Source organism: Emys orbicularis, chromosome 9 (assembly GCF_028017835.1).
Source record: "Emys orbicularis isolate rEmyOrb1 chromosome 9, rEmyOrb1.hap1, whole genome shotgun sequence".
NCBI classification, from domain to species: Eukaryota; Metazoa; Chordata; order Testudines; family Emydidae; genus Emys; species Emys orbicularis.
In genome coordinates this window covers 21,072,741-21,094,475 of record NC_088691.1, presented here as the reverse complement: position 1 = coordinate 21,094,475, position 21,735 = coordinate 21,072,741, and the positions used below count along the sequence as shown (strand labels likewise).

Sequence of the window (21,735 nt, the reverse complement as noted above, 5' to 3'; positions counted from 1 at the left end):
ATATTCTGGTGTGTGTATGTGTACACTATTTCCAGTGTAATGTCTTCCATGTCTTGTGTAGCACCCTGCACCAAGGGAGCCCTCCCCCTGCCCCCCATGATCTCACTTCATGTTTAAAAAAAATTTCAAATAAAACTATGCTATTTGAGAAGAGAGCCTGATAAATCCTATGGGGAATGCTGTATATGAATGCATGGCAGTGGAATAAATAGAACTGAAGTGCAGTTGTGGATTGCTTCAGAGAGAGACAGCATTTTACCCCATCATTTCTTTTCCTCCCAAGTACTTCTACAAAAGTTTCAGACTTTTTTTCCTTCACCGATAAAATGTTTGTACAAAGCAAAGTAACTCTTCAGACTAGGCCGCTTTTAGTTTGGGGTTTTTAAAGAAAAACAGATTCTTTCCATTAGGAGCACTTCAAAGGTGAAATGCATATTTCCTGCTTTCTCACTGGTGGTTTAAATTCCTTCAAATATCTTATAAGGATAAAATCAAAGCCTTCTACAGCTGTGTCGCAGGGAGGGGGGCCCTTTTTATTGGACTGCCTTAGGCAAAGTCTAACAGAAGTCAGGGGAAGAGTGGTGCAGCTTAGCAGTTTCCATGTGCTCCATCAGGATTGTAAAGTCCAGTTCTGAAATTTGGAACTTCCAGCTTCCTCCCATAACAAGGGGATTTTTTTAAATATAGCCACACCAAACAGTTTCAGGTGACATATGTTGTAGATTATATGCACATATTGCAGTTACTACACTGAAACAGACCAATGGTCAGTCTGCTGTAGAATCACAGAAACTGGAAACAGTAAAGAGCTGCTAGACCATCTGCCTATCCGTGCAGAATTGTTCCCTATTGTGCTTTGTCCAGGCCAGTTTTAAATGCCCCAAAAAATGGGGGCGGGAGGGGGCTTCCATCACTCTCTATGGCAATGTCTTTGACTGTGGGCAGTGTCCTATGTTAGTTCAGAGAAAGGTGTTTAAAAACACTGTAATGCACAAAACTGTGCAGTATTAGGGTGGTTTTCACTTTGTTTTGGTACTCACAGCAGAGAGGAGAATCAGGATTGAGTTGATTTTTATAAATCCGACCCAAGCCTCCCCTTTTTGCAGATCTTTGTTTTCTGCATGGAAAGAGACACCCACTCCTCTTTCCCCTTAGCAGCCCTAGGGAATGAATGTACCAGTCACTTGCTATCACACCTCCTTGCTGAACAAGCCGAAATGTTACTGGGATGAGTTTTAATTCTGTGATGTGTTTCTCGGGCTGTACAAGAGGGAAGGAGGGAGGACAGTCCTCACAATCAGATGGTAAAGAGGGGACAGGCAGATGGATAGGATCAAAGAGGAATTGACTCAAACCTTGGTCCATCCCTCGAACCAGAACTTATTAACATTTAGGGAACATTGTGTTCCCATTTTTTTCCTCCTCCCCCATTTCCATGGGCCTCTGCATTTTCTGGTTCCCACTAACGAAATATCAGTGCTGAGATAAGAGTTTCAACATTAGGGATGGGCCTGAACTAGCATCCCAATTCTGAACACCTATGAACGTGGTAGCGGTTCAGCATCTGGATCCAAATTTTCCATATGCCCCTACCTGGGCTGATCTAAAATGCCAGATCCAAACATCCCTGAATTTTAAGGTGTTTGAAATCCTAGTCCCTAATTTTGCAGTCTATTTCTGTCCGGGGCCACATACTCATGAAATATTGGGAGTTCTACATGAAAACTGTTAAATAAACAGTGATTTCAAAGAAAAGCTTTGGGAGGTTGCCTTAATTGCACTGGTCTACAATTTTTGAGAAGTTGTCTGCTTCAGAGATAAAATGTGCTATTTATTATGTATTTTGATGTGCTGAATTCAAATATGACAATTAAAACAACTGATTGGCTACTGTTTCTAAGATATTTAAGTTTTTACATTTTATGTCTGTGTATATTGTGTAGATAGTAGAGTTTTAATCATACATTGTAAACCTAGGTCTTTTCATGTGTTTATGGTTGCTTTACATGATAATATTTCACCTGTCCTGTTTATGTAACACTTTAAAAATCAGCAAAAGGGTTATATAAATAAAATTTATTATGAAACAAAAGGCAAAAAACTATTATGCACATAGTTTAGTCCTATTCAGTGTCTACTCGGTGCTTCTTGGCTTGTCTCTTGTATTCATTAAATGGAGCATCTCTTGTCACTGTCCAGCAATAGAATGCAAGCATTGATGGGCTCCATTTGCCCTGATAGCGTTTCTCCATTGTTGCAATGTCCTGGTGAAATCGCTCGCCGTGCTCGTCGCTCACTGCTCCGCAGTTCGGTGGAAAAATGTAACTTTAGTGACATGTTGCAACCAAGGCTTTTGTATCCCTTGAGGAGGTTTTCCACCAACAACCTGTAGTTGTCTGCCTTGTTGTTTCCGAGAAAATTTATTGCCACTAACTGGAAGGCTTTCCATGCCGTCTTTTCCTTGCCACGCAGTGCATGGTCAAATGCATCATCTCGAAGAAGTTCACGAATCTGAGGACCAACAAAGACACCTTCCTTTATCTTAGCTTCACTTAACCTTGGAAATTTTCCACTGAGGTACTTGAAAGCTGCTTGTGTTTTGTCAATGGCCTTGACAAAGTTCTTCATCAGACCCAGCTTGATGTGTAAGGGTGGTAACAAAATCTTCCTTGATTCAACAAGTGGTGGATGCTGAACACTTTTCCTCCCAGGCTCCAATGACTGTCGGAGTGGCCAATCTTTCTTGATGTAGTGGGAATCTCTTGCACGACTATCCCTTTCGCAGAGAAAACAGCAGTACTTTGTGTATCCAGTCTGCAGACCAAGCAAGAGAGCAACAACCTTCAAATCGCCACAAAGCTGCCACTGATGTTGGTCATAGTTTATGCACCTCAAAAGTTGTTTCATGTTGTCTTAGGTTTCCTTCATATGGACTGCATGATCAACTGGAATTGATGGCAAAACATTGCCATTATGCAGTAAAACAGCTTTAAGACTCGTCTTCGATGAATCAATGAACAGTCTCCACTCATCTGGATGGTGAACGATGTTGAGGGCTGCCATCACACCATCGATGTTGTTGCAGGCTACAAGATCACCTTCCATGAAGAAGAATGGGACAAGATCCTTTTGACGGTCACGGAACATGGAAACCCTAACATCACCTGCCAGGAGATTCCACTGCTGTAGTCTGGAGCCCAACAGCTCTGCCTTACTCTTGGGTAGTTCCAAATCCCTGACAAGGTCATTCAGTTCACCTTGTGTTATGAGGTGTGGTTCAGAGGAGGAGGATGGGAGAAAATGTGGGTCCTGTGACATTGATGGTTCAGGACCAGAAGTTTCATCCTCTTCCTCTTCCTCATCTGACTCAAGTGAGAATGATTCTGGTGCATCAGGAACCGGCAGTCCTTCTCCGTGGGGTACTGGGCGTATAGCTGATGGAATGTTTGGATAATGCACAGTCCACTTTTTCTTCTTTGACACACCTTTCCCAACTGGAGGCACCATGCAGAAGTAACAATTGCTGGTATGATCTGTTGGCTCTCTCCAAATCATTGGCACTGCAAAAGGCATAGATTTCCTTTTCCTCTTCAACCACTGGCGAAGATTTGTTGCACAAGTGTTGCACCATATGTGTGGGGCCCACCTCTTGTCCTGATCTCCAATTTTGCAGCCAAAATAAAGGTGATAGGCTTTCTTAACCATAGTGGTTATACTGCGCTTTTGTGATGCAAAAGTCACTTCACCACAAACATAGCAGAAGTTATCTGCACTGTTCACACAAGTACGAGGCATCTCTGCTCACTTTGGCTAAACAGAAATGTGTCCCTTTGCAAAATCAAACACTGACAAATAAGAGAGCACGACACTGTATGATTTCTAGAGCTGATATAGGGCAATTTGTTCAGCAGAGTGATGTAAGCTTCGTTATGATTGCATCATCCATGACTTCTAGGAATAACATGATGCAATTCATATCGTGTATGACGCAATACCAGCTTCAGATTGCATCATTCATTGTTTTGCCTAAAAAGCAAGTACTGTCCAAACCCAGTCATAGATTTATTCATAGATCCAGTCAAAGATGTATTTTAGTCATTTCTGGTTTAAATTGAGATCCCTTCCCTTTATAACTCACTTATCCTCTGCCATTCCCAAGTCAAGGGTCGTATATACTGACCCAATAGCATATCTTGAAAACTAGAGCCAATCAACAATTTTAAGCATCATTTTTGTTCTCAGTGACCCAGAATTAGTAAAGTTTGACTACATTTATTTCAGAAGCATTTTGGCTGTAGAGCAGTGTTGTCAGGGTTTTCTTCCCTGTTCTAGCCCAGTAGCTGGCATACATTGTGGCAGTAATAGTAGTGGAGACTTTCAATTATGGCTTTCAACAAGCATTGTTACACTATTAATTAGTGGGAGGCTGCTGCGGCTCTAATGGGCTCTCAAGACGAGATAAACATCGGCTGTGTTTAATCTTCTTTTTATTCAATCTTAGCTGGATTTTGTTAAGCAAAGGCAGGAAACATTAGAATCAGAAACATTTAATATTCCAGTGGAGCTTTTCCCTTCCATAGATCAGGCCTCACCTAGCAACCCTTCTCTCCCTAACTTCTGCCCTTCTGTGGGCTGTTTGGTTTGGAGGTGTTCTGGAAGGGACAGATTTCCCTAGAGAGAGAGAGAGACACCCTTTTTCTACCCAGCTTGTACCCCTTGTCTTCCCCTTAGGCCTACATTTCAGTGATCTTCCTTGAACAGAGGATGGGTTATCATTGCTCCTATATCAGCCAGCAGGATCTCTGCTGCTGGGCCACGTGAACTGCTCTTTCCCCACGGCTGAGCAGCCTACATAGTACCACTGCATTGCTGTGAGCCCAGGGAATGAGCGATCAACCTTCGAATCAGACCCAGATGTGTTAGCGTGGGAGCACTTTATTCCCACCAGGGTCACCAATCTCTCCCTTCTCATCCCCTCCCTCCACTACCCAGTATGTGCATTGTGAAATAATCATGCGATGTCTGCATCAAAGTCTTTCATGTCAAATGGTTTCTCCTCCACCAGTGTGTTTTAGAAATGGAATTTTTGCCCTGTGCTGTTACTGTTTCCTTTCATCATAAATATTGATAACCCAGTGAGGGATTAAATCATGGTTGTTGGTTTTTATTTTAGAGGATGGTTTTTTTTGGTTTTTTTTTTTTTACTGTTACTATGGTAACTCCAGAGCATTTTCTTTAGTGCTTCCAATTTTTTTGTCAAGAAATCTTCTTTTCTCTTGCTTTCTGTGGCTGCTGCTTTTCTTTCTAAAATGTTTTCTTGTTGAGCAGTTAGGCAGGTTTCTGATACAGGGAGAACGCAAGCATCACATGTTGTCATTGAGCGGATTCTCCTCTTAATATCATTTTGCCTTTAGTGCTTTCCATCCCAAAGGACCCCAGAAGCACAGACTGTCTGTACCTGCCAAGAACCACCTGCAGAGCCAGACACTTCTCTGCAGGAATAGAAACAGTCTTTGGCACCAAAATCCCAGGCCTCTACCATATGGGCTAAAGGAGAGCTTGTTCAGTTGGGAGTTGTAAGTCTGGGGCAGCCAGTAGAGAGCAAGGTTATTGTAAATACTAAGCTGATGAAATATACCCCACTTCTAAAATGCAACCACCTCTGAAGAGGACAGCAGCCAGCTCACAGCAAGGAGTTGGAAAGGAAAGTCCTGGACAAGGATCCAGAGGCAAGCCTCTGCTCTTACACATCATTCTACAGGATATTTTAACACCTATGCAGAGCAGACAGGATCTGTGGTTTTAACGTCTCCACTCCTTCCAAACATGAAACTTGCTCCAGAGCTAGAAACCATTTTATCTCAGCTAAGGCTGCTAGCAGTGGATAATTTGGGGTTATGAAAGTGGTAGGGAAACCAGATGTCCTTCTAATGTCTGTATTCCACTTTAAATGGCTCAATCCCAGACTGCAGCGGCATTTGTGTGTTTTGTCAGAGCTTTGTCCCTGAAGCAATTGTGCGAAGGGTAAGGGAATGGCTATGAAATTATTACTCATCAGTGCACCCTACTTCTGAGGTTTCTCTGATGTGGTTTGGTTTTGGAGGAGCTTGAAACTTGGCTTTCGTGAACGGTGGTTTGTCTTTGAGTAAGTTAGTGTAGCAATTACATCTTGCTGCACTAGCTGAGGAGACGGATTTGTAATGGAATTAATGATATACTTGTAAATATTTTCTGATTTCCCGTTGCTCTGTTTCTTCTGAGCAGGAATCTCCTCACCTGCTTTATTACTAGCAATTGGAGATCTAAAAAATTTAATAAACTTTCATCCCAAAGGACTTGACACATGGTCTATAGGGCAATCATTTCACTCCCTACTAACATGCAGCCACCTCTGGAGTGGGTTACAGCAGCTGCTTAATAGCTCACAATAAAACTTCAGGGTAGAATTGAAGAAAACAATATCCAGTTGAAATTACCAGAGGATTTTAGAGCACAGAACTGGAATTTGGGCAGCAATGCTCATGTTCTCTTCTTGAAGCCAGAGGTTCTTTTAACCATTAGCAGTCAGGGCCTCCTGTTTTTAAATTGGGACAGGTTGAAAATTTTCAGTTGGAACTGGGTCTTTTTATGGAAAACTGAATCTTTGGCTAAATTTAAATTTTTTGCAAAAAGTTTCTTCTTTCCGTGGAAATTTTTATTTTTTTTTTAATCAAAAAACCAGATGCCTGAAAATCACAATATTCCAATTCAGATATGCTGCCATAGTGCCTCGTGGGAGTTGAAGTTCAGTTGCTTCATGGGACCATTCTCCTCCAAAGCCAGACTTCATCTCCCATGAGCAGGGGCGGCTCTATGTATTTTGCCACCCCAAGCACGGCAGTCAGGCAGCCTTCGGCGGCATGCCTGCGGGAGGTCCTCTGGTAACGGATTCGGTGGCATGCCTGCGGGAGGTCCGCCGGTCCCGCGCCTTCGGCATACCCGCCGCCGAATTGCCACCGAAACCGCGGGACCGGCAGACCTCCCGCAGGCATGCCACCGAAGGCAGCCTGACTGCCGCCCTCACGGCGACCGGCAGCCTGCCCCCCGCGGCTTGCCGCCCCAGGCACGCGCTTGCTGCGCTGGTGCCTGGAGCCGCCCCTGCCCATGAGATGTAATGGGCCATCTGTAAAATGGAGATAAACCTTGCTTTGTCTATCTAGGTTATAAACTCTTCAGGGCAGCAACTGTCTGTTCCTATGTATCTGTACAGTGCCCAGCACAAAATAGGACCTGACCTTGACTAGAGACTCTAGGCTCTATTGGAAGATAAATAATACACAGCAATATCTGTTACCCTTTGCAATTTTAACCAAGGTGGTGTTGTTTTTTGCCAATAGGTCCCTTGAAGTCCGCTATTTCACCTATGGAATCCTCTTTGGATGCGGCAGTTCCTTTGCTTTCCAGCCCTCCCTGGTCATCCTCGGCCACTACTTCAAACGCCGTCTAGGCTTGGCGAACGGCATCGTGGCTGGAGGGAGCTGCCTCTTCTCAATGTCCCTTCCCTTCTTTTTGAAAACAATCGGGAGCACCATCGGGCTAGCTCATACTTTCCAAGTTCTCAGCGCCTTTATGTTCATCCAGATTCTCTTGTCTCTGACTTTCCGGCCCATCTTGCCACCTTCTTGTGACTCTCACCAGGATAGGCAAGATAAACTGGCCAGCCGGAACATGAAACAGCAGTGCGGGTCTCAGATGCGGAAGTATTTCAACATGAGGGTTTTCCGGAGACAGACGTACCGAATTTGGGCTTTTGGGATTGCGACAGCCGTCCTGGGATACTTTGTACCTTACGTGCATCTGGTGAGAATATTCTAGGGGAGATAGAGGTGACCGCATGGGGGGCGGGAGGGGGGAATTATTTGTATCTCTGTCTTTTTGCAGCAGGTCTCATCCTCAAGTGTAGGCCCTTGCTCCACCCCACATCTTGGCTGTGCTCTGAGTGCTGTTGATGGGCTTCAGTAGGAACCTTATCTCCAGTACTCAGCAAGAGGGAGAATCACCACAATGTGGGAGAGATGCAAGGAGGTGAGGGGAGAGACTAAGGATATGGCTCCTTCCTAGAGATTCTAAGGTGGTGGGTGCCAGGCTGAAGGACCATTCCACAGCTCAGACAGATGGCTCCAGAGCCCCCTGAGCTATGAACAGTCACACCCAAGCATGTTTCCAGCTAAAAAGTCCCATTGATTAAAGTGCTGTAATTGCATGTAGTGCTTCACAAAGCCTCTGACGATACATGGCCCCTGCTCCAAAGAGCTTCCACTCCACCGTAGGGAACTCCCAATAGATGGCTCAAAATGGAGCAGGAGCTCAGGCCTAGGGAGCTATGGGGAGGCATTATGGGTGAGAAGGTCAGCACAGGGAGGCTTCAGGCAAGAAATGGGTTTTTACGGAGGAGTGGGAGGACGCTTGGCACATGTGAAGTGGGATGATTTTTCAAACGTGAGAGGGGATGGGCCACGCTGAGAGCAGGGAGGTGAGAGGTGAAGGAGGACACAGGTTGAGAGGAAAACAGGAATAGATGGAGCTGCGGAGAGTCTTGACGACAAGAGGGTGGAGTGCGGTGCAAAGCTTCTATTTGAACAGAAATAGCAAGAGGCAGGAGCCAGCTTTGGGTTGTGTCACTAATAGAGCATTCTGATTGGCTGAGCCTCCCCATGGACTTCATCTGTGTAGTAAGTCGTGGCAGGTACGACAATTACCACATGCCACTGAAGTAGACTTCGGAGTCGGGAGGCTGAGGGACTTTAACCCCTTGAGTGCCTAGGTTAGAGCACTTGCTGCAGTTTATGAGAATAGGTTACCAAACTGACCCATCCGGCTCAAGCAGAGAACCGCCTAGGAAATGTAAGAGCCACCACGTAATGCATAACTTAGGGCCGTGCTGTTGCCTTCGTGGAATTGAAGCCATAATAAGCGGTGAGGGAAATAGGTCAGTGCAGTGACTGGACATTACCGACAAGGTGGGCAATGGTGGTAGCCTGTTACGTAAGGGCTGCCATTATGTTTGGTGCTCTACTGTGGATCTAGCATTATGCAGCCGTTCCCTAATACCAATTAATCCCTCGAGGGGAATTTTATACATGGTTATAATTAGTACCCAGAAATAGACATTCCTCTTAGAGATTCCTGTTTTAATGTTTGACAGTCCCAGCAAGTCCATTTTTGGTGTGTGTAATTAATAGGTTTATTGAGTATTAATGTCCTTCTTTTCCTCCCTGAACCCTAGATAAAGTATGTGGAGGAGGAGTTTAAGGAAAACGAAAAGGAATGGATTCTCTTGGTTTGCCTTGGAGCCACATCAGGGCTTGGGCGCTTGGTTTCTGGCCGGATTGGTGACTGCATTCCTGGACTGAAAAAGATTTTCTTGCAGGTATGCTATGCCTAATCCTCGCAAAAGTGCATGCTAAGAATGACAGTTTTACTACCATGGGATGATTTGTCCATACAAATATCAGTACTCTGCACTTAGCACCTTTCATCCAGGGATCTCAGAGTGATTTACAAACAATTAACCCTCCCAACCCCTTGAGAGGTAGAGAAATAATATAGGACTAGAACTCAGGCAGTCCTGACTCCTAGCATCTTTCCCTGGCCACTAGACACACTGCCTTCCTCTCTGGATTTTGTGAGCACACCATTAAAATCAAGTGACTGATCCATCAGATAGCTCTTCTCAAGGCTTCTTAAAAGGCCTTTCTCAAGATTTGGGTATAGTCGCTCTGTTTTTCCTTGGAGAGGATCCCATGGCATCATTGGGTTGACAGTAGGGGGTAACACTGGTGTCCTGTTCTGTATTCCTTATCATAATTTAAAAAAAAAAAAAACCACCACCCTGGTTCTGATAGTGAAGGACTTGTCTACGCCATGTGGCAATGTGCACAACAGGGGTGTGATTTCTAAAGCACACTAACATGTTGAGCACTAATTGGTCTGTGTAGCCCCTGCTGGTGTTCACTTAAGGTCCTTACTGCTCTTTAAAGTGGTACTGTCAGCAGGGTCTCCATAGACCCAATTAGTGCACAACACGTTCGTGCGCTTTAGAAATCACACCCAATAGTGTGCATTACTGCACCGTGTAGGCAAGCCCCGTGACTGACTGTGAGCTGCTGCTAGGTTTGCCTTCACGGTACCTAGCTGTTTCATTGGGATAACTAGAGTACGAGAGGCCCTACACAAAACTATATTCTCCTCTCTCTTTCAGTGTCAGATTCAGCCCTGGTATAAGAGGAGCAACTCCCCTGGCTTCAAAGGAATTGCTCTCACTTATACTAGGGCAGAATTGAGCCCTTCTAAGCAGCATGGGCTAGAGTCACAAAAGGAGTTAAGTGCCTAAATCCCAGAAACAGGCCCAAATGGGATTGACAAAACCCCCGCTCAGGTGCTGCTGAACCCTGTAGGCACCTAAACTCACTTAGCATCTCAAATTTTGCAGTAAAAGTGCCCTGAGCGCTTCTATTTCTGCCTCTGCATATGCGTGTTGCAGCCCTAAGTCCCAGAGCAGTGCACAGCCTTGGGAGAGAGGCATTCCTCCACCTACTTCGCCTGCAGAGCCCAATCCGGTGCACGTGCGCAGAGCCCACCTACCAGATCGGGCCCCTATAGGCAAGCTTTCACAAAACTGCTGGGGAAATGGGGGAAGAGGAGAAGGACCTCCCTCTGAACTTCTATGCCCAGTAGTTAAAATACTCACCTGGGACGTGGGAAATCCTGGTTCAAGTCACCCCTCTGTCTAAGGGGAGGAAGGACTTTGAACAGGGATCTTCCATCTCTCAGGTAAGTGCCCTAGCCAATGGGCTGAAAGTTATGAGCCCCCCCCCCCCCCCAGTTTCTTGCAAAAACACCAAAAGAAGATTTGCAGCTGAGAATCCCAAGTAGAGGGAGGTGCCTCCCTGTAGTCTGAATTTAGGCACTAACTCCCTGAGGGGGCGGGGCTTAGGATACATCCTTTGCCTTGGCACCTCCCATTGGCTCGCTTAGGTGGAAAGCCACCTAGTTTACTGGCTTTTGAGAATCCCATTCCTAGGAGCCTAACTCAGGCTTTGTGAATCCCAGTGATTTTCTAGGCACCTAAAAGTTAGGCAAGTCAATGCTGAGTGTAGCACCGTCTACATTCCTTTGCGAATCTAGCCTCACGTGTAATGTCAGGTAGATCTGCAATGTGGGGCTAAAACATCTTTGTTCCTTATTGCCCTGGTATAGGTGTGTTGCCTCATTTCTGTTAGATTTTCTTTCTCCAAAAGCTAAAACCCTGAGTATCATTCCTGCCTTTTCTTTCTATAGTTTAGGCAGGAAAGGAAATACTAGTGTTATCTTTCAAACTAGATAGCTTTACCAAGACTAGAGGCTTGCATGCAGTTCCAAGAACCAGGAGGTCTAAAAATTTATTCTTGCAGCTGTGGCAAAGATCCTACAGCCTGTAAAAAGGTAACCAAATACAATAGGCAGTAATTGCACCCTTTTAAAGTCACCTTAATGAAAGCCTTTGTATTGTGTAACTTTATTAACACTTAATAAGTTTGCTAATATGCTGGGCTTTTCTTCTCCTGCAAGTTTTTTTCCTTTTCATTATTTCCACAAACTCTTCATTCTCTGTAGTTAAGTGTTCTCTTTAGGTTTCTGGGCCATGTTACCTCAAGCATGTGGCATAGGGGAGGCAAAGTCAGAGCCTAGGGCCAGATTTTCTAAGGTATTTAGACTCCTACTGGCATTTTCAAAAGCGTCTACGTGAGTCAGGCAACTTGCATAGATTTCAATGAAGTTAGGTGCTGAATCTGCTTAGGTGCTTTTGCAAATGCTGTGAGGTGCCTACCTGCATTTTTTAAGTGCCTAAATGCCTTTGGAAATCTGGCCCTGTTGGATAAGTAGTGAGTGTTCCAAGGCACAGGGTAGGTGGGATGCCTGGAAGCAACATGTCAAGGTTAGGAGAGTGGCAAGCAATTGAGCAATTCAGTTGGAAGCAAATATCTGGGGCAGTCAAGAAGGTGTGGCCATTCCAGAGAGTGTGTGGGGTCTGGAAGAGAGACAGGTTGCTTATTGGATGTAGTACTTGGCAAGGTCAGTCCAGACACTTGTAGCCAGAAGGCTAGGGAGCTGGCAGTGGGTTCCTAAATTATTTGCATAATTTCTCCAACAAGCTCTCTTCTCTTAAAAGGAAATGCTCTCAAGTCACCAAGGAAACTACAGACTGGAACTATGGGGAATAATATTCTGCCTCTGATGTCCCTGCTGCCCTTGGACTTGCATTAGGAAGGCATGATTTTGTCGTCTGTCACAGTTATCTTAGTGATGTCTATACTTTGCCTCTTCAGGTTGCCTCCTTTATGCTTCTGGGCCTCATGTGCATGATGATCCCTCAGTGCCAAGCGTTTGAGGGGGTCATTGTCGTCTGCCTCTTCCTCGGACTTTGTGATGGATTCTTTATAACCATCATGGCCCCCATAGCCTTTGAACTGGTTGGACCCATGCAAGCTTCTCAAGCCATTGGCTATCTCCTGGGACTTATGGCCATTCCAATGACAGCTGGCCCACCAATAGCAGGTCAGTAACCATCAGAACGTAGGGCCCTAGGATTTAGTTAGAATTCTGTCTTAAGTTTTTTGCATTAAATTATTGGAGGGGTGATGTGTTGTTAGAGGAGTAGGATTGTCACCTTCATCTGTTCTCATATTGTGTGATGCAGTTTCTTACATTTATTTGATCCTGTATCCACTTTGACTTTGGCTGAAATATGTCTACAATTAGCCCTGTTTTCCATTATTTGATTGCCAGCAGTTTTCCCTTCTGGCAGCTGAATAATTGAAAAAATGAGCAGAGGATGATGCATTTTCAAGGCAATTTAGTCAAATTTTTTAGCACAATTAATAACAAAAGTGCCCAGAGTTAGTGAACATTCCAGTAATCTGGCAGAGAGCTGGACTTAAAGTTATGTAGGTGCCACTTATGAACTGCTCTCATATGACATTTAGGGTTGGAGTTTTGCCTGATCAGCAAAGGATAAGGCCCTAAATTGAGTCAAATCTAAAGATATACGCTTGGGCCCTGATCCTAGAAAGACTTGGATACATATTTAAGCCTGGGAGTAGTCTCAAAGTTCTTAAAATTGAATGTGTGTGTAAACCCTCTGCAGAACAAGAAGAGCATCTGCAGTTGCACTAGCTAAGCTAAAAAATTAATGAAGGTTGTCAATCCGTAGACAGCTGGGCACAAACTGATCACCAGCTGTTTTCAGGAAGAAACTCTGGCTGTTGCAGAATTATAAGCCTTATAGCACTATTCATCAGAAGCATCCTGAACTGGGTCTATCAGACACAGGAGTAGGTGTCTTTCATTTATACAATTCCTATGTAGGAAAATTCCCAGCAGCCCCTTCCTAGTGAGTTTCCAACAGCCCTAGAATGATGATGGCAGTAAATTCATCAATCTCAGAAGCCTGGCCATCTCAGAACTCACTGAACTAATAGAAGTGCAGAGTTATGACTGGGTTTGGAGGGATTCATTTATAATTGGTACATGTCAGTAGCTGTTCATTTCTTCCCTAACCAAAAAATTAACTAAAACATGCATCAGCAAACCAAATATTACAAAGGAAGGAAGTTAAGAACGAACCAATTGCACTTATAGATTGCCGTTACCCTCTTTGCTTGTCATATTTGTTTGGCAATCAAGTATTTAAGAAATTTATCTGAAATGTCTGATTATTAAATACCTTGACTTTATTTTTGGGGTGAATCTGAGATTCTACCTTCAGCTCTGATTTAAATAACAATTAGCATTTGAGATTCTGATTCTTAAATTTCTTAGTGTGAAAATGCCTTTCTGATACAATTGTTTACATACCAGTGGGGAAGATCCCACTCTGTGGAACTAAACATCGATATTATTCCATGCTTTAAATATCAAATCCCTCCAAGTCTAATTTATGATGGAGTTGGAGAGAAACTAAGTTGTCTCCTCTTTTGATTTAGGAAGCTTAGATTAGCCATCATACTGAAGCAACAACCAGTGTCCTTCTGTTTTTCAGGATACCTCCATGATTATTTTGGGAATTACTACCTAGCCTTTTACTTAGCTGGAGTTCCCCCAATTATTGGGGGCTTGGTCCTGTCTGTTGTTCCTCTGATCCATCAAAGAATGCTCAAGAAGCAGCAGATGGATTCTGGCAAAGACAAGATGTTGGTTTCAGAGACTGTCATGAACGGTGAGCTTCTTCCAGGCTGTCCTGCCACTGAGGCGCACGTATAAAGCCTTTCCCCATGCAGCCATCCACACCCAGACACACACACACGCGCATTATCACCACCAGCATCTTCTCGCTTGACTGAGCACAGGCCCTTTTCTAAAAGGAGCAGGACCCTCCCAGATTGCAGATGAGTGGCACCAAATACATAAAGAAGAGAGTTCTCCTAGTTCCAAGCATGAGCTAGCGGAGCCGTTTTTCAGGATGTTTTGATTTGAAAGTTGTGTCTTTCACCAGCACTTTTCTAAAGAGAATTCTCACTAGAACTCTAACTCCGTTTTCCCCCAAATTTTCTGTTTGTCACAGCAATGGTTTACAGTTAATTAAATGCCTTTAAAACAGGCTGTATGTGGAGCTTGTTAACCCTTTTGATTTTAGTTTCAGATCCATCCCATCACACAGCGGTGTCAGTGCTGCTTGGATGATGCCTTGGAGTGGGATTCCATTCCATGCCACCTCAGTTTAATCTGCAATTAACAAATTCTCAGACTGTTTTTTGATCCCATGTGAAGGCAAAAGAATTCCAGTGGGGGTAATCTTTGTATCTTTTGTGAGAGTGCTCTGTCTCTCCCTGTCCTTCAAAGAATCTATCTTTGAAGCTGTCAGCATGCTTTTATGGACCATCAGTTAATCTCGGTAGTATGGTCTGCCAGCAGACTCGAATTCCTGCTATTCATGTTAATGTATACTTGCTGTCCCATGTTAATGTACACCAAGAAGGGAACAGCCCCTTACTATCTAATCTTCTACCCAAATTGGCTGAGGACAGTGAAGGTAAGTTAACACATTGGCTACTTCAGATGTGAGTTTCACTGGTTTCAACACTCCTGTCTTTCCATCTGTTCTTGGAGTATGCTGCATTGCAGTGGAAGAATGCTTCTGACCACTTGCTGTGACTCAGTGTATTACTGGTCCCCACCAAAGGTTTAGGGCTTTGGGTCACTGCAGGAAAAAGAGAGGGGGCTGATAAAACAGAAAGGCAGAAAAGGAAGTAAAAAAAGAATGATTGGCCTTGCGCAGCTACTATGGATGGCTAGCTCCATCCATTCAAGCTTACTGCTCTGAAAGCCAGGAATCTGTACCATTTCCCAGTGCCTCAATCTGTCATTCATCTCAGATTTCTTGACCAGTAACTAAATTAGTAGGCTTCCAAGCCATCCATTGCGAGGGAAATTAATGGGGGCTGTCTTAGGATGCTGTAATCATTAAAATACTAAATTTGCAAGGCAACAAAATTACTAGCATTGAATCCTCCAAGAGGAACAGTTAGTCGGAGCTGAGTCCTGATGTTTACACAAGTCAGCATTGGCCTGAGCCATCCCCGTTGGTTAACTCCTCTTTTAGTATTATTTTTTTAACTAAGTTACAGTATGTGAGTTAGTTTTCGCTCAGAATTCTGAATCCCCTAGCGTACCTGTAGGGCTGTCAAAACATGTGCTGTGTGAGCAGAGGGGTAATGCACTGCCGTGCAGATGAACTCACGCGTGCCTGTTCTGTATTACTCAACAATAATCAACATGTCAGTGTTACAGGAGCTGTGGGGAAAGACCGAACATTTTTCAAAAGCCACATGGCTCCTTTTTTAAAAACAAAAAGTGGTCTGCTGCAGCATTTCACTCTGTGCTCGTGCAGGAGCCCTGCAGTGGACCAGAGTGAGAGCTGGGTTTGGGAGGGGTGGGGATTGTGCAGAGGCCAGCAGTTGAGCTGGCTGGGTGTCCTAAGTGATTTGCATTGTGAGAGAGAAGCATTCTCTCTTAGGGCTGGTCTACACTGGGAGGGTGGGAGGGATCGATCTAAGATATGCAACTTCAGCTATGCTATTCGCGTAGCTGAAGTCGAAGTATCTTGGTTCGACTTACCTGACCGTCCTCACGGCAGCATGTTGACCGCCGCGGCTCCCCCGTCGACTCTGCTTACTCCTCCTGCTGAGGTGAAGTATGGGCGTCGATTCAGGGATCGATTTTATCGCGTCTAGATGAGACACGATAAATCGATCCCCAATAGATCGATTACTACCCACCGATCTGGCGGGTAGTGTAGACATGGCCTTAGTGCCACTGATGCAATATGTGACTTTTATTCTCTGAACATTTGTGTGCTGTGAACGGCTCTGTGCTTGATATAGGAAGAGTAGTGTCCGCTATCCAGCTGGATCGCTGCAAATCAAAATCGCCCGCAAGGCCTTGGTGACCTCTGCCCTCCTATGAGCCAGCAGAGAGAGAGCAAGTTCGGCAGAAATAGAGAACTCTGGGGTTGCATTGAATCTAGTTCATAGAATCAAAGACTTCAATACATCTTGATCTCAGAGAGAAAGCGCAATAAAAATAAATACAGCAGAAGTGAATTCACAGCATGGAATGAAGGCAAAATTCAGCACTGCACAGAAGCTAGTTATCACCAGGGCAGGGGGGGGGCAAATACAATATAGGGCTGACGAGAAAGGGAGCTTCCCTAGCTCCACGTTTATGAAACCAGTAAGCTGCTTGTTAACCAAGAGAAATGAGGTTCCCTGTGGATCTACCTCCAGTAGGAGCCCTGAATATCTGATAGGAAATCTGAGTCACAGATGATTTTTCTAGGTTTCTATATTGGTGATCAGTCAGTAGAGAGAGATATTGTTGGCCAAAAATGGAGAAATTGGGTCCTAGATGTGACGTGATTATACATCTACAAACTTTTTTTTTTTTTTTTTACAAGCCATGAACTTTTTTTTTAAAAATAGCTACCGTTAGAAATGTTACAGCAAAAATTTAACAGATGGACATACTATGGTAGCCTTTCTTTATTCTCACTGTGAGTGAAGAGTTCTGTAACCTTAAGACAAAACACTGAGCCATAGACTTATCCCCAGTCCATGCCTACAGGTCCTGTTGACGTTCGCATTGGTGGGAGTTTGGCATATGGATTGAGGGCTCAATATGCCCCTTTTGCTTTACCAGCGTTGCCTGTATACGCTAAGGTCTTGTGTTCTGATCTTTTGTAAATTTCAGTCCCTGTAATATCTGGAGAACTAAATGATATTTTGTAGCACTTACAACTTAACCCAAGCAAGATGTGTGTCTTTTTCCCCCCGTCCTCAAAAGATATGCATGCTTTTCTGTGACCTTATTTACTGTTGTTCAATTCACATAGTCTAACATACGAAGCAAATTTGCTAAACTGATTTCTTATTTTGTGATGTGTATGCCAGGAAGCAGGCGACACAGCAAGACTGGGCACATATCAGAGCCTGGGGAGATTGCGTCACCTGGATAGATGCTTGTTGAACAGGCTTGTACTTCATATCAGTGCCTTGATATGGGCCAGACTGTGATGCCCTTGTTCTTCTAATAGTCCCATCGACCTCAGTGGGATTTCACACTGGGAATTTTTTTATTCCATTGAAGTCAAAGGGACCATTGGCAGAGTAAGAGCATCACAGTCTGACCATAAATCTCCAAGGAGAAGAGGCGAAGAGGACTTTGCGTTGCAAATCCCTTCATGTCCTATGGGGGCGGGTGTATGTATGTCCTGCCGGGGTGGGGGGTGTCTTATGGGTGGGTGTGTGGGTGTGCGCGCGCGACGTCTCTACGTTAGCTGAGGGTTTTTTTAGCTTATTCTCAATTTTGGGGCTTTGCTATGAAGAGGTGGAAGGGGGGTTAATTTAAAAAAGAGGATATAACTGACCTGTAATAGTACAAGCAGTGCTGTCTCAACACCAGCTCTGAAACAGTAAACAGATGCATGTCAGGGTTCATAAGTAATTGACTACACATACTGATATCAAACAATAAGGCACTCTGTGTCGTCTGCAGATTAATTCTAAATAGTAATACTTTTCTAACTCCTAGGAAACCAATTACAGATAAGTCCAGAATTGTCTCAGAATTGCATGCCCCAATACTCTCCTTACCTGTAAAGATCTCCCATTGAGCGATAATCCACTTTCTGAAAACTCTCAAAGCACATGGGTTCTTATGTGCTAGAACAGGGGTTCTCAAACGGGGGGTCGGGACCCCTCTGGGGGTCACGAGGTTATTACATGGGGGGTCGCGAGCTGTCAACTTCCACCCCAAACTCTGCTTTGCCTCTAGCATTTATAATGGTGTTAAATATATTTAAAGTGTTTTTAATTTATAAGGGGGGTCGCACTCAGAGGCTTGCTATGTGAAAGGGGTCACCAGTAAAAAAAAGTTTGAGAGCCACTGTGCTAGAATATAACAGCACCATGAAATTATGATCCACTTCTTTAAGAAGGTTTTAGCTTTCTGTATCATCAGAGGTAACTAGTGTTCTCTGCAGGGTAGATGGGGAGTGCCATAGTAAAGATACACAAACTTAGTTTATCTAGATTTAGGGGGAAAGGGTGGGGGTTAGCAAACAGTAGTCTAACCTCAACATCTTTTCTGATTGTAGGCGTACTCTTAATCAATAATTAAGGGACCAAATTCTTCTATGGGAGAGATGTTTATTTGAAAAATTAGGGCAAAATTCTCCTCTCTCATGATCCATACATTGAAGCTAGACACTGAGATTTGGTGCTTTGGACAAAACAGATGAGGGTAAGAAAGCCAAACATTGGAGCAGCCTTATGCCAGATAAAGGCAAAATTCTGTTCCTGCATCTAACTGTAAAATAAGCCTCTCTCTTATAGTTTAGTAAATTGCTTACATACGTAATAAGGTATGTCAGGCAGCCTCTAGAAATTATTGCACACTATTGGTATGCAGTAGAGATGACGCTGAACGTCTGAGTGGGGTTAACCTTGTAGCAATAGCATTAAATTCCCAGAAATTCCCTGCCCTTGCTTTGTGCCCATTGGGAGTCCACTGTTGCAAAGCCAAACTATGACTGCAAGCAGCTTCTCCAGTGTAGCCAAAATGAAGTGAGATGCATGGGCTGCTCTTCCCAGTGCATTGTCTGGGGAGCTAATATGCTTGTGGTTCCTGCTAAGGACTAGGTTCTGAAATTCCTACTGGGACAGAATTCCTGTTTGAAGTCAAACTTGCCAGAGTAAAAACTATAGGATCATCCCCTGGAGTGCAGTGTGACTTGATCCTCTTGTTCAGGGTAAAGTCATACTCCAGCTGACAGCGAAGACTTAATCCTTGCTTGTCCATTGCTCTGCAATCATTGCTCTGCAAAGTGTGGCAGCCCTATTTGTTTTTTTTCTCATCAGTAGATAATTTAATAAAAGTATCTTCTTTCTGAATCAAATCAAATCTATGAATTGTGTCATCTCAGTGTGAGAGCAGAGGCCACCACCATGACAGCTTGAAATGTCTGTTTCCTGTTCCGTTTCGTTTGGGGTGAGGAGTTTGCTAGGTGAAGCCTCTCTAGCACCAAAGCAGTATTGACCTTGGAGTATTAAGTGATAGTGCACAGGCTGCAGTTAATGAAATTTTCTTCTCTTTCAGCGATAAAACCATGGGAAAATCAAGCAGGGAGGGGATAGGCTGTACTGTGTGTCACAATAGAGTTAGCAGTGGATCCAGAGAGAGCTGAAGACAAATGTATAATCCTATACTACAGTATGTCAGAATAGGACATGTTGTAGGGACACACCAGTTAATTGGAGTTTCCATTCTAAACCCTTACCTGCAAGATGCTCAATAGCTGCTGCTAAAAACTTGGTATATGAGATTTAACTCCTGCCACTCTGGGAGAAAACAGGATCCTAGCATGGATCAAAGGATAAGGTTTTTTTTTTTAAATCTGTTTGTTTATATGAAAGTGGGAAAATGGGGGGGGGAGGGTGTTACCATTTGTCGGTGATCTGGCTGTCCTCGGTATTTGCTGCACTCCATAATTGAAAAATAATTATTTTTAGAATTGATGTATATCGAATAAGGTTGGGACTTTCTACATAAGAGAAACTGTTTCATCATCAATGACATTGAGGTTTTATGTTCAGTCAGTTTTTTTAAGTTTTGTTTACCCTAAACACACATTAAGAAATGAAATTCAGTTATCCACATTCTTAAAACTGCCTGTGGGTGAAATCTACCCATTACAGGATCTGTGGAAAACCATACAGGCCATTTATATCCCATGTAAGAGCTTCAGAGCGTCTGGAGTCTTTCAGAAGCCTTCTGTGCTGGGATGAATTTCATCTTCAATACACACTGGTGGGCTAGAATGTCACTACCCAGTGATGACCCATTGCTTCAAGAAGTTTTTAGACCCATCCGTATTTCAGAGCTGGCATGAACACAGACTCAATGAAGGAGTCCGAGTTAAATACATACATACTTAATCTACCGTGAAGGAGTCAAATTCTGCTCTCAATTACTATTGTGGTGTTACCAATGTAAAAGTGAGTCACTGGGGTTGCATCATAATAACAGAGCAGAAAAAGACCCAATCTGTCTGTGTAGGTGAGTGCCTAGCACGTAACTGTGCTGAGGGTTGTCTGATTTGGGCATCAGTATCTTATACGAACCAGTCAAGGTGCCTGTGTTGTTGCTGCTCTGCATTATGCCTGACTTGGTCAGAGTGAGCGTTGCCACTGAAGTGCCTCAGAATGACCATGAGCTGAGCCAAAACCTCTGAACTAGATCAGAACTTCAGTTCTGGCTTATAATCTCTCTTGGGTGAAATCATAACACTAATTTAGGTAAAGTTATTGACAAACTAATTATTTGTATTGCATTGCTTGATTCTTAGCTTCACTACTTTTCATTGAGGCAGAATAACCTTTCCTCATCTAACTGGAAATGGAAAATATGAATGGGTTTAAAAGAGCTGAGGACATTCCCCAAACAAAGCAGTGCCTCATGTCTTCCCCCCCATCCTCTCCGCATTCATTCACTAGAGCTGATGGCCAATATTCCTCCCTAGAGAAAAACTAGCTTTCCGAAATGTCAAATTCTGTAATTTTAGGGCAACCCCTTCTAATTTCCAGCTGTCCTTTAACCTGCTGGAGGCTTTAGAAATATGCACTATACAAGTCATCCTTAAACATTCATCTGGCTGACAAGTCTGGGTAATACCAGCATTCTAAGGTTAAACACTAGTGGCTGTGGCTCTAATGCCTACTTGGTTCCTTTTTAATTTTTTTTGACATAGTTCCTTGTTTTTGATCCATTGCCTTGGTAAAATTGCTTATTGGGTCCCTAAGCCAGCAGATCAGACAGCACTAGTTCATAACAATTAAACCATAGGAGGCAGTTTCACACGTTATTTCCAGGGAAACCCTTTCAGAACTTGCTCACAGGGAAACTTCATTTATAAAGGAGCAAAATGGCAATCCCAAATTGTTCCAGTGCATAACAGTGCAAACCTCCCTCTATAGTGACAACATTATGCAGTGAGGAAATGATTGAGTATCAGAAGGTTCCAATCTAGTCAGCCAGAGCCTATAATATGGTTTGCATTCTGGCTCGGGAGTTACTTCATACACAGACATCCCAGCTCATCTTTGGGAGCAAGAGCATAGTTCTATATCTACTGAATCACTAGATTTGCCTCCCATTAATCAT

General features: G+C 43.8%; 1 protein-coding gene across 1 annotated transcript in view; it reads left to right on the top strand.

The window, feature by feature from the left end:
- The window catches only part of SLC16A2 (solute carrier family 16 member 2), a 105,997-nt gene extending 91,297 nt beyond the window's left edge, over positions 1–14,700 (top strand). Inside the window, exons 3-7 of the mRNA XM_065411128.1 lie at positions 7,377–7,839; positions 9,266–9,409; positions 12,348–12,576; positions 14,060–14,236; positions 14,654–14,700. Coding sequence (XP_065267200.1) covers positions 7,377–7,839; positions 9,266–9,409; positions 12,348–12,576; positions 14,060–14,236; positions 14,654–14,700 — 1,060 coding nt within the window. The remainder of the gene's footprint in view (positions 1–7,376; positions 7,840–9,265; positions 9,410–12,347; positions 12,577–14,059; positions 14,237–14,653) is intronic.
- Positions 14,701–21,735: the final 7,035 nt, after the last annotated feature.